This window comes from Saccostrea echinata, unplaced genomic scaffold, assembly GCF_033153115.1.
Source record: "Saccostrea echinata isolate AGI-Se365-2 ecotype Australia unplaced genomic scaffold, CSIRO_AGI_Sech_v1 ptg000056l, whole genome shotgun sequence".
Taxonomy (NCBI): domain Eukaryota; kingdom Metazoa; phylum Mollusca; class Bivalvia; order Ostreida; family Ostreidae; genus Saccostrea; species Saccostrea echinata.
The window spans coordinates 20,028,956-20,042,583 of NW_026889805.1; the positions used below are offsets into that span (position 1 = coordinate 20,028,956).

Here is a 13,628-nt window from a genome sequence, read left to right on the forward strand (position 1 = left end):
ATACTTTTCTAATTACCAGTAAAGTTTATTCTCATAAAATTTCGTTGTTCTTTATAATGAGATATTGAAATGTGTGAGGAAAGATATATATATATATATATATATGTCAGTGTACTATGCATGTAGTTAGTGATACGGAAAAGGATAAATATTTATCTCTCTTATTCTTTCTCCCTATCCCTCTCCCTATTTATTTAATGTGTAAAAATGTTAACAGTGCAAGTTCTGATATTAATTACAAAAATTTTAGGAAAAAAGAAACCATTAAGGGTTTAGAGAGCATAATAGAAGAACGGACAGCAGAAAAAGAGAAGTGTGTATTAATTATAACCATTATGATAATAGAAAAAATAGATATTATAATTTTTTTATGTTTATGATAAATTTTATACTGATTTTACTTTCCCTGTTTATTAATGCTTTGTTTTTCATCATTTTCGTCTTTATGATTTTGCTCAAGTCATAACTACTAGTATTCAATTAAATTTCATTTTATTTAAACTTGCGTTGAAAAAAAAGAATGTTTGAATTAACGGTTTTCTTCCAGATGATAACGAAATTTTCCTTAAATATCTAGTAAATGGTATTTTTTATATAAAGGAAATGCAAAAAAAAGTATTGTAACTCTGAGAAATTCCGATCTTGTTTGTAACCCTAATTTTCGATTAATCTACAGATCGATTCTTGAAATAGAAACCTCCAAATCCTTCATAAAGAAATTGGAAAAAGAAAAGAAAGCACTTCAAGAAGATGTAAAGTATGTACATATATAACTATTTTTAAGGGAGTCTTTGAAATAAAGAGTAAAATAATACATCTGCATTTTGATTTAATTGAACTAAGTTCATGCAAAAACATAGATCAACAGAAAAATACTTTTGATTTACACGTATTTTATATGTCTGAATCCAACTTACAATTCAGTATATGGTTTCTTATTTTGAGTGAAGTTTATTTTTATTACTTTTTAGTTCACCTGAGTTGAAAGCTCAAGTGAGCTTTTCTAGTCACAATTTGTCCTTCTGTCCCTGTACCTGTCTGTTCGTCCGTCTGTAAACTTTTGACATTTTCGACGTCTTCTCAAGAACCACTTGGCCAATTTCAGTCAAACTTGCCACAAAGTATCCTTGGGTAAACGGGATTCAAGTTTGTTCAAATGAAGGACAAAGGGGAGATAATTACAAATTATTAAAAAGTTAATGGCATCATTTAAAAATCTTCTCCAGAACCACTGGGCCATGAAAGATGAAACTTATTTGGAAACATCCTTAGGTAGTGTTAATTCAAGTTTGTTCAAATCATGTTCCCCGGGGTAGGGCGGGGCCACAATGAACGATCAAATTTTGACATAGGAATTCATGGGAAAATATTTAAAAATCTTCTTCTCAAGACCCACTGAGCTAGGAAAAATGAAACTTATGTTGAAACGACTGAAGGTAGTGTAGATTCAAGTTTGTTCAAATCATGACCCTTGGGGGTAGCACGAATCGACAACGGACGATCAAATTTTTAGATAGGTATACATAGGAACAATCTTAAAAATCTTCTTCTCAATAAAAGCAGAGCCATGATTGATCATATTTATATGGAAGCATCATCAGGTAGTGTATATTCAAATTTGTTCAAATCATGAACCCCGGGGGTAGGGTGGGTCCACAATGGACGAACAAAGTTTTACATAGGAATACATAGGTAAAATCTTTAAAAATCTTCTTCTCAAGAACAGCAAAGCCATGATTGGTCATATTTATATGGAAGCATCATCGGGTAGTTTAGATTCAGATTTGATCAACTTATGACCCCTGGATAGGATGTTGCCTCAATAGTGAAGATAAAACTTATAGGAAAAGAAATACTTAAGCCTTGATTTGTCAAAGAAATATGGAAGCATCCTAAGTTAGTGTAGATTCAAACCATGCCCCTCCCCTTGCTAGTTGGGGGTAGGTTGATACCATGCACATGAAATACTGGCCCATGGGTCTCTTGTTTTTTTTTAACTTTTGATCTCTGTCATACCATTTTTATATGTCGTAGTCAATCATACATATGAATTTCATCAAACTTGTAGGTTGATATCTAAAACTTTTCATCGCTATATATACGAGGGGTGATTAAAAAGTTCGCGAACTATCTCTATATTTACAAGCAAAAACTTTAAAAATAAACAGAAACTTTCAAATTCGGTAACCGCTCTTGAATTCACTTTCAATTTTAACGTAATGTTACTGAAACAATTTACAGAAGTCCATAGCAATTTTGTGACGTGAACCAGGCTATTGTGACGTCTACTACTCTCGCGACAGGAATGGGGTCAATTACTTTAAAAAGTAATTAATTAAATTACAATTACTTTTACTTTTTCTACAATTAAATTACAGGCTTTCTAAGACTTGTAATTAATTAAATTACTATTACTTTGCAAAAGTAATTAATTAAATTACAAATTACATTTATATATATATATATATATATATTTTTTTTTTTTTGAAAATTTTTATAATCCTTACAGAACATCATTTATTTGTATATAAGCTCAGCCTCTGCACAAACAGTACAAGAAATGCTATAGGCATTGTGTATCATTGTGGTTTAATTTATAACATTTATTTACAAAACATTAAAGAATCTCTTAAAGAACTATTCGAGATCAGTTTGATGCAGTTTCCACCACACAAAACCTACATGTACACAAATTGCATGGCTTATGATATTTGATTAAAACTGGGTATTTTAATAGAGTAACATGAGTCGCAACTGTAACCCCTCAAATTAAATATTTCCTTTGAAGGTAACCTGAACATTCTAAGTTGCTATTTATGTTCAACAATTTTACTTCATAAATAATACTTGTACAGAAGAAAATTCATTCATAAATATCTGTTTAGATGTTAAAATGATTATCAAATCGAAAGTTTTTCTTTTCTAAAGCTAGCGGAGCATTTTAAATTGAAATAGTTATCTCCATTGGCTTTGTCTTCTAAATCAGGGAATGAATATCTCTTTAGAGTAGTTGATTTGTTTTGATTGCAATTTACAGCTGTGATCCGGAAGGCAATTATCTCTCCCCAACAAGAGAGAACTTAATTAATGACACACACCTTCTTTTTCTTTATTATTGATCAAACAACAAAGATTGAAATATAATAAATGTGTGTTTCATAGCTGAATAGACCAAAGAAGGGTGGTTCAAAATTCAGATTTATAAACATAAATAAAAAAAAAATTCAAAATTTACATAATGATTAGAAAGAAACTAGATTATTATTTATTTATCAAACCAATCATTTAATTATTTGTATGTAAACATTAACTTAAGATTTTGTTTTTAAAATTGAAGGATTGAGGATATATTTTACAATAACATAAAAAAACCCAGTAAAGTTGGGAGGTACAATGTAGTGGTGACAATATGTCATGAATATACCATGAGTGTGTATTATATAAAGTAATTGAATTTAATTAAAAAATTAATTGACATTTCATGGTATTTTTTTCAGTGTAATTAATTAAATAATAATTACATTTAATTGAAAAAAAAATTCAATTACAAATTACTTCCAATTACTTCAAAAAATGAGTTATTATTACTCTTAATAAGAGGTTAACTCCTTACTGGAAGAAGAAAAAAAAATGTAATTAATTACAGTCAATTACAATTACTTTTTTCAATTACCCTATCCCTGTCTCGGGAGTTTTCTTTCAACGAACGAGTGCGGGAAAATGCACTAAGTCTCCGAAGAGGTTGAATATGATAACTAAAGTGTTCCAAGGAATGCATGTGTCGCCTGTTTTGTAGCTTCATTAAAGATGTAAATAAATCTAAGTTTAGTTAGATATTTATTTACTACTTCCATGATGGTTCATGCAGAAAAAAAACATCCACACATAGTATAAGACTGCGATAGAATCTGACAATGATAGAAAATATGATTCTTAACCCTAAAATGAAGAATTAAGTTAAAGTTATCATAAATAATTATTTATCATTTTACATGCATTAATACGTATTTCAAAGTCTTTTCTCCAATTGTCAGTCTACAAGATCCATTGTGGGATCCATATCCCGATGTTAGTTCATAGTATTTCAGTATCAGTTTGTGTGGTAACTGAATATCATACAGTTTCAAAGTACAGTATCATGAGCACATAAACATGTAAAAATGCTAATTATCAACACCCCGCCTCTCAAAATTCAAAAGACTTACGTTATATTAAACTGTCCGGGGTATATTATGCAAAGTAGGTCAAAGGTCAAGGTGAAGTGAATTGTAACGCTGGTAATTTTCATGATGTTTAATGACAATTAGTGCACATGCTAAATAGCGTAGATTTACCTCTTAAATGTCAAAAATATGATGTATATTGGCACTATTCACTTTTTTGTTAAGTAGGTCAAAGGTGAAGGTCAAGGGTCGTGAGGCCGGTAACCACGACAATTCACAAAAGCCATAGTGCCAAGCAATGTATGTGCAAAATATCAAGTCCATATGTCTTACAGTTCTTGAGATACAAGGTGTGACAGACGGACAAACGGACAGCTAAACAGACGGACAGACAGACAGACACCGGGTAAAGTGATCCCTCAGTGCAGCTCTGCTCTGCAGGCGACACAAAAAGCATGGCGACGACAGGGAAATATGAAGTTTTATGGGCCTGTCACGTGATAATCTAGAATCAATAACGCGTTGTATAAATTAATTATTATGAGGTATAATAAAATAATTTGTACAGGGTTTATGAAGTACAAAGGACTTGCAAGAATTTCGGTCATTAATTGGATTGATTGTTTTAGTGAAGGAAGGGAGATGGTTAAAAATGATGTTTATTCCGGTGCCCAGTAAAAGTATGCTGGGAAAGAGATGTGGCATTAGTTGAGCAATTTGTTATGAAAGATCGCCAAGTTACAGTTAGAAAAATACTTGAATGGCATAACAATGAAATATAAATTAAATCCCTAAAATATCATTTACTTCAGATTTTAAACATATCAGATATGATAAAGAGAACGCATCCATACTTGATTCTCATTTAAAAAACGACGCATCCAAGACAGAGGAGTCGGGTTGTGTTGGTCACCATGCTCATTCTGGTAAAATATATCCTTATCCACCCACCCTATTTCTGAGATTTGGCCATTGGTGACAAAAGGACTATTCTTGTTTAAATATAATCAGCATGGTAAAACAAATAAGATTCAGGAAAATCTTTTAGCTGCTGTTAGCTGAACACTACGGAGCATGTCACGTGACTGCCTGGACCACGTGTTTCGCGCATGAGCAGAACGATGACAGATGTGCATTAAAATCTTTAAAAAACTTTAAAAAATAATACACACTGAAACCTAATTTTGTTTCTTTTATTGAAGTAATTCAATTAATTCGCGAACTTTTTGATCACCCCTCGTATATGACATGTATATGTGAAACAAAATGATAGTGTTCCTTCGTAATTTCATATACACGCGTATTTAAAATGCATGTTTGAAATAACTCTCGATATTTTTATTGAACTTTTAAAGAAATTTAAGACATGAAATTCAGAGGCAGACGGAAATAATTCAAGAGTATACAAGAGCGTATGAAAATCAACATAGAAGTCTGGAAGAACAGAGGCGATCTATTGATAAACTACAGAAAAGTTTATCAGAAGAAAAAAAGGCGAAAGAAAACGCATTAAATAGGTAGATCTACATTTTCGAATTCAAACTATCTGTTTTATTAAAAAAAAAATACTTTTCTCTTCTTTTGATGTACAAAAACCAATACTGAATCACTTTAGACTTAGTGCTGCTGCAGCCAATAGACTTAGAGACCAGAATCCCGGAATAACAGACCTAAGTGATCCGAACCGTCCCCTGAAATTAGCTGAAAAGGTGTCCGAGTTGTATGACAACGAATGGACAAACGCCATGGAGAATTTAGAATCTGAGCTTAATATTCAAGAGGAAAAAGGGATAAAAATTTTATTAAAAATTATTAAAGTGAGTATATCTTCATATTCTATGGTCGATATACAAATGTAATGACCTTGTTTGCAAATACCAACAAGGGTCGGATTTTGATAGACAATGCCAATTGTTTGGCCATTGTTTTTATACTTAATTTTGACTACGGATTACTCGTTTACCCAATCAATGTAGAGGGCCAACGTACGGCAGCTGTTACCAATCGACAGGGGATACTTACTCCTCCCAGGCAACTGATCCCTCTTCTGGTGTCGCAAGGGGTCCGTGTTTTGCTTTCTTTTATGAGATTGACCACTGATCGTTATCTTCTTTAATTATAATGTTATATGTATGTTTAATGCATTAAAAGCACTATGATTTAAGGATCTCCGCTTTATCCGACAGGAAGGATGATTCTCAAAAATCATTGTTTAATTTAAAAAGTCTCAAAAGGAAGCTTGAAATTGAAATATTTTCATACAACAATTTTCATATTATTAGGCTTAATTCTCAATATGATTCAATCTTCTTTGAAGTCTTAGAAACAGTATTTTTAAAAATTTCACATTTTTACCCCATTCAAGAACAACAATAATAATTTTTAGATAAATCGAATTTCTTGACAAAAAAAAAAAAACAAAACACACAAACAACAAACAAACAAACAAAAAAACCAAGCGCAAGCAATTTTTTTTCCAAATGTCTGGATACCTATACTATTTTATCCTAAAATATATTTGTTGATCAAATTTTGATTAGAAAATGCATAGCTGGTGCATTTATTCCTGAAATTATATCTAAGATTGATAATTTTCTCTTTATAATATGATAAACTTTAATGATGAACTTTGAAGAAATACCGTCGGTAAATACTCGTACACATTTCTTTTTTGAATTCAGAGACATTTTTGTGAGCCTTATCTATTATTTAACTGCTGCTTGTCAGAATCTGAGGAAGTTGTCTTCAATATTTAAAGCAAATACTTTTAAAAAAGAAAAAACATTAAATGTATCCTAATTTGCGTGGCCGACGGAACTTGACAAAGAAAGGGGTCACTTTGACCATCGTATTTTTTTTCGCCCACCTGTCTGTGTATCTGAAGAAATCTCATTCACCTGTAAGCCCTGAGCACTTGAATTTGAGGTGCTAAATTGTTACCAGTTTTACCAACCAAATGAAATAAATAAGCTCTTCTTTGCTTAAAAAAATAATTTTTTAATGTGTTAATTCAAGTCCATACTTGTTAATCACTTAAAACAAATTGTAGTTTTTTGGTAGATAAATGTACACGTTGTTTTGCAACACATTGTATCATACATGTTAAGAAAATTTTTTTTAAGTGTTTATGTTTCAAAATTGTTATTAAGGTATTTGGAAATTAGCCACTAAAATAAAAAGTACTTTCTCACAAAGGGAAGTAAAGTACATACTGTAGTGTCTGAGCTTTTCAAATAATATAGAAGTACATGTACTGGTACTATATTCGTACCACTGCAATACAATGTACTTACACATCAGTATTTATTATTTTAACGTTAGGGACGTACAAATTTAGTCATTTAACTCAATTAGACATTATGTGTCACATTATTTGTGAACATCAAGATTTTACAAACTTAATGTTTTATATGAAAAAACACTGTAGAATTAATTGTGAATTAGCTAAGTTTATAAATTTTGACTATTAAAACTATTTATATTTATACAGAATGTTTTTGACGCATGCGCTGAGTTTGGAGACAACCACCTACAATCCTTCCCTGACATGTTGATTTTACCTCCATCTTTTATAAAGAGAGGGGAAGAAAAAATGGTAATTTTAAAATATGATAGAAAATTAAAAGCAAGGCTTACAAATATTCTAATTACCACAGTTGATATTATGTCTTTGTTAGCGTCACATACACCAATAAAGATGTTTAAAATCAGCTGTGGGGACTAGATTCAGCGTATACGGGGAAAACAACCAACATAATAAGTAATATGTGTCTAGCAACCCCGACAACATTCCTTTGTACTCTCAATGCATTTGTTTTTATTTTAGATCAGCATTAGAGATCTACCCTCTGAAATGCTTAAACCAATGAAAGATTTTCGAAAATCGCATGCAAAACACGCAATAAATCATTTGCAAAAGGTATGTAACATGTATTTTTTCTAAACATTATGATGTTTTATTATTTGATATCAATTACCGATTAAAGAACTACGCACGCTAACTCTCCATCCCCGCTTACATTTTACACCCATTTATTTCAATACTAATGTCAATTTGGCCGTAAAATATTTGTTGAATGCAAAGAACAGTTCAATGATAATTGACTGATAATTTTAACGCCAGCGTTAAATAGTTAATTATCCCTATTTCCAGCTCTTTAAATAAGGGGGGTAGACGATATTTTCCATTGAAATCGGGCTTTAAAGCATCACCACATTTTTAAATATTCTTGGATATAAACAGATGTTCCTTAAATCTTTTCTAATGTTTTACACATATAAATTAAACATATATTATTAGCAAAATACAATGTTTTTAGTTGCAAACCCTTTTGATATTGGTGAAAAATAATCATTGTTGTAGTTTTTTGTCTGTAAACATGTGCCTCCCCCCCCCCCCCCTTGAAACACAAAAAGCTTTGGTACGAATTTGTGAAATGACAGTCCATATTACCTGTAAAATGGAATTTTTGTTTCACGGGGGGGGGGGAGAGAGAGAAAAAGAGAGAGGTGTTTTAAAAATGTTTTCCGTTTCTCTTGATTTCTATAGTGAAAAACTCAAGGTTTACCAAAATTACAATCTGATTAAAATCAGATCTTTGTTACGCTCCGAAATTCTGATGGTCGCTGTACAGCGACCATCAGAATTTCGGAGCGTAACAAAGATCTGATTTTAATCAGATTGCCAAAATTATAGAGTTATCTCTCTTTGTTTTCCCAAAAAAGTAATGTTTTATGAAAATTCATATAAATATCTATATAAGTATGAAAAATCATTCAAATGTGTTAACTTTTGAAAATTGACTTGGAGGTAGGCGGGAGAACCATACTATCGTTCGCAGTTCTTTGACGCAATTGCAATACCAACTGGACAAAGCTTTTAGGCATAAATCTTATTTGAATAAAGATTTGCTAGATAGATGATTCTGTATTTGCCAATGAATTTATGAGTATGTTGGGTGTGAAAGGCACTTGTGTAATTACCCGGTGTCATTTTATTAGATTTAATGGAAAATCTAGCATTTACCATATGCTCTTATACGACTGTTTTTTTCTTTTATAACCTTGAAATAAATTTGCAAAGTCGTGTCACTGTTTCATGCTAGCATAAGTATTTCCCTGTTGTTTTTGTATATATTTCTCAGTTTAATCATTGAAAGGGAAAATGAAGTAAAACTGTGTTCAGCTCTGAAGATTTATTATTTTCTTTTGAAGTTCTTTTCCACAGATGAAGGAAAGCCGAAATTGCACATAAAGGAAAAAGTATTCAAGGCCTGTGAAGAATACGTGAATAAGTGTATAGAGCTTTGCTGGATGATGCGCATTCAAGATCCACCAATTTACATGGAAACAGAATACCCGACTAATTCAGAATTTGACTCAAATAAAATGCGATCGTACACAAAGGCAGGAAAATTCATACATTTTGTTGTATGGCCTACTTTTTTCCTGCACAAGGATGGTCCACTGTTGGCAAAAGGGGTAGTGCAAGGGAGCAAAACAGAAATAAAAGATATAAAAGAAATCAATGGCGATGAAGAGTGTAGTTCGTCAAGCTCTGACTCTGACGGTGAAGAATTTGATGACGCCCGGTCACGAACAGATTCACAGCCAAGGGATAATCTAAAGAAAACCGCCTCTCAAGATGACGCGGAGCCAAATCAGCAAGGGAATAAAGAAATCTCACAAGAAGCAGATGGAACATCAATCAATGAAACGAATGACAAACCAGAGGGACCAAATGACACCAACGACATCGCAAAGGGGCCAAATAACACCGACACCACACCAGAAGAACCAAATAACACCGACACCAAACCAGAAGAACCAAATAACACTGACGAAAAACCAAAGGAACCAAATAATGATTTGCATATCAACCAATCAAAGCCGCAAGGAAGTGAAGCAGCTGATCAAGAGGAACCAGTTAACTCAGACGAGACAGAGGGAGAAGACGGGAGTGAAAGGGCTGCTGAGCAGAGAGATGCATCCGTTGACAAAACACAAAATAAGGCAGAGGAAACAGATGTATAGATGACTTGATACGCTGAGTTTCTTGTATCTCTGTATCCTATATATATACATATAAAAATGCTTTATTTGCCAAAGATGTAGCCTGTATCTTCTTGTTTGATTCACTGTCCTTGTAAATAATTGTTATTTGGTAAGTAAGTTTGAGAAGTGATTCTGAGACTGGTAATTAATGAATTATTTATTTAATTAATCGGCAGTCAATAACTGGTTCTTCTTAATTAATTGAACATTCATTCCGATGGGACTTGACTATCCAGTGATTCAGAAATATCTACATATACATGTATTCTTTTGTAGATTTTGCATATCATTCTTTGTCGGTAGATGTTTGTCTTATTTGTATGTTGCAGCTAATTATTTTGTTATTATGATCTATACAATGTAATAAAATACCAGAGGTTGTATTAGCTAAAGTATTTAAAAACAATGTTATTATCATATATTTGTAAAATTCACTTTTTGTAGTTTAGAGAACAGAAATAAAACCTTCGAAATAAATAATTTTTTGTATACAATCCTATTTTACTTTTTAAAGCGTTAAACAAATATTGTCTTCTTTAATACTATAGAACAATGACCTTAAAACTTTCACATAGGATAGAGAGTATGAGGGGGATATTGAAATCTCGTATAAATCAATTGTATGAAAATTGTGTACTGTCTTTCTGTTTTCAGAAGTGGGGGAAAGAAGAAGATACGTGTATATGATCAGTATGAACTGGTTCTAACCGACAGGGCATTTAATAACATAGTTTTTTAAGGCTCATTGTTACAACTGCATTTTAGAAGGACTTGGCTTTAATTCTAGAATTGGTAATCAAACTTACATTTGCTTATAATCGCAGCTCCCTTTCAAAGGAAGAAATTCTTCAAAAATTTATTGGGCTGGGTATCGGCTTGAAATTTCGTATTGCGCTATACTGCGATATTTTTAATTGTATTGAGATATGTTTTGCTATCTTCAATAAAGGTTCAAATGACCTTTTCTCATTTTATTAACCTCAATTCATAAGCAGAGTGTAATTTACTATTATAAAAACGTTTTACAAGAAAGTTCTTCAGTTGTTGATTTCACTATAGTTTTGCAACAAAATGTAACCATACAACAGCAATCTTACTGTTTGATACGATTGAAAACATTTTCAACATCATAAATTTCATATTTTACTTCAAAAATCCCAAGCCCATGCATCATTTTCCGGCAATTTTTATCGGTACTGAGAAAACGTATCGCAATTATATTTTTGTCAATGAATCGCAATATACCAGAATATTGATATTATTGGGCAGCTCTAAAAATTTACGTTCTAGTTTCATATATTGATAATTCCAACAGGCAAAAACACCTACACTAGATTCAAAAACCAAATTTAAAAAAAAAAAAACATATATGAAATAAAATGCATATATGGATCCAGTAAATCTGGACAAGCGAGGAAAGGAGTAAATGGCTGTTACAGTGCGAAATGTAACGACAACGCAAAATGTAATAAACTGGGATTATTATATTTTGCGTTATTACATTTTGCGTCCAGATAGATCAACGCAAAAAGTAATAACGCAAAATATATAACACGATTTTTGGATTATTACATTTTGCGTTATTACATTTTGCGTTGGGATTAACGCAAAATGTAATAATGCACTTTTTGGTTGTTACATTTTGCGTTACTTATTTTTTGCGTTAAGGACATCGCAAAATGTAATAAAACAAAATGTAATAAAACAAAAATAATTATTTTTTTGTATTGTTTTCAACGCGAAAGATCACAAAATTGATTTTAATATATAACAATGGGAAAAAATCGATTTACTAAACAGACAGACCTATGACTATTAGACAAACGTTACGGCTTTAACGGACATTACTAAATCTATTTGTATATTTTTTAAACTCTGTTCCTAACATTTTTATTGAATTCATATAAAACATTAACTTAATTTTCATTGACATGTCTGTTTATAAATCAGTCTGTATTATATATCCATCACTGAAACTCTTGATTACCAAAGATTGACCATGGGTCCATTAAAAGCTCTTAATATGCATGTACGACGTGCATGTGTACATTGGTTAGCAAAGAAGTGCATGTGTGTGAGTGTCCGGTGAGGGGAAGCGATTCGTATGTTGATCATTGTATTTTTATGCGCATGCAGAAACAATTCATTTTATTATTGGAGAGAGAGAGAGAGATTTTTATTTTTGCTGGTCTGCAATGCACATGATTTGTAAAACAGTGTGATATCTTAATTGTCAAGAAACCCCCTTCCCATTATACTTGCCAGTAAAAATAAATAGATTTCTTTTCTAAATTTCGTTCATGTTCCTATGAAAAAGCAAAAGCAAACTGATACACTGATCAACGAAATAACACCCCCCCCCCCAACACACACACACAAAACACGTGTGCACGCACGTTTCTACTTTGCAACACCTATGATCTGAATATCAACTGATTTTAAAGGGCTAATGAAATCAATATATGATGAAATCAGATCTAATGTAAGAATAAGCATATGTTTATTTTTCCTTTTGTTTTATTTTCTTTCTGTTTATTTTCTTCATCCACTATTCAATTGAAAATTATTCTCAACCTGACTGACCAAAAAATGTGTTACTACATTTTGCGTTGTTGTATTTTGCTTAATCTCGACGCAAAATGTAACAACGCAAAATGTAATAATCCAAAAATCGTGTTATTACATTTTGCGTTATTATATTCTGCGTTGATATCGACGCAAAATGTAATAAAGCAAAATGCAATAATCCCAGTTGTTACATTTTGCGTTGTTATTACATTTCGCGTTGTAACATGGCTAAGGCGAAAAAAATCTATTTCATTTCAAGCAAGAGATCGGCTCAGTTCTTATTATAGGGTTATCTCCCCATGCAGATGGTACTACCTTCTTAACTGTTTATGGTCTTGGGGAGGATTAAGTTCTCTTGCCTTTAGGGAGGAGGGTCCCAAATTAAAGCATTAAAAGCCAAGTTTACTGCGCAAATTTTTTATAACACTGAAAAACCTTGGAGGGTTTGGAGCTTACGCCCCCCCCCCCCTTCTCCCATTAGATTCACTCATATAAGCAATACTTTTAAAGATAAAAAATAAAAAGCTGTTTTGAATGTTTCTGTTTCTTTAATGATTTTTTTGAGTAGATTAAAGTAATTTTATATTTATCTATGATTTTACAATACAATGTACCTTTGCCTCTTTCCTACAATCTTTTGTTATGCGATGGATTGCATTGTTACGGATCCATAAAAGTCGGGCATCCAAACGTCCTCCCAGTGTTATGAGGCAACGCACACTACATAATAATCGACAACAGAACTACTCATCAAACCATTGTCAAACGTCCAAACATGGTATCATGAGAGATACCACAGAGTCAGTATAAAGTGGAATTGACCTTATATCAGAAGTTAACAGT

The 13,628-nt window shown here is 32.0% G+C and overlaps 1 protein-coding gene across 1 annotated transcript; it reads left to right on the forward strand.

Annotated features, from left to right (window-relative positions):
• The first annotated feature begins 4,703 nt into the window (after window positions 1-4,703).
• Window positions 4,704-10,676, forward strand: LOC133173941 (uncharacterized). Its single transcript, XM_061309006.1, has 5 exons — window positions 4,704-4,708; window positions 5,779-5,980; window positions 7,654-7,758; window positions 7,990-8,082; window positions 9,378-10,676. Exons 1-5 carry the CDS (start codon window positions 4,704-4,706, stop codon window positions 10,194-10,196), a joined length of 1,224 nt encoding a protein of 407 aa, XP_061164990.1. The 3' UTR covers window positions 10,197-10,676.
• The last annotated feature ends 2,952 nt before the right edge of the window (window positions 10,677-13,628 follow it).

Bases quoted from the DNA above. Each gene is read 5' to 3' on its own strand.
- LOC133173941 (XM_061309006.1), top strand. The intron at 5,981-7,653 runs GTGAGTATATCT...ATATTTATACAG, and splicing joins TTTTATTAAAAATTATTAAA to AATGTTTTTGACGCATGCGC. The intron at 8,083-9,377 runs GTATGTAACATG...TTTCTTTTGAAG, and splicing joins CAATAAATCATTTGCAAAAG to TTCTTTTCCACAGATGAAGG.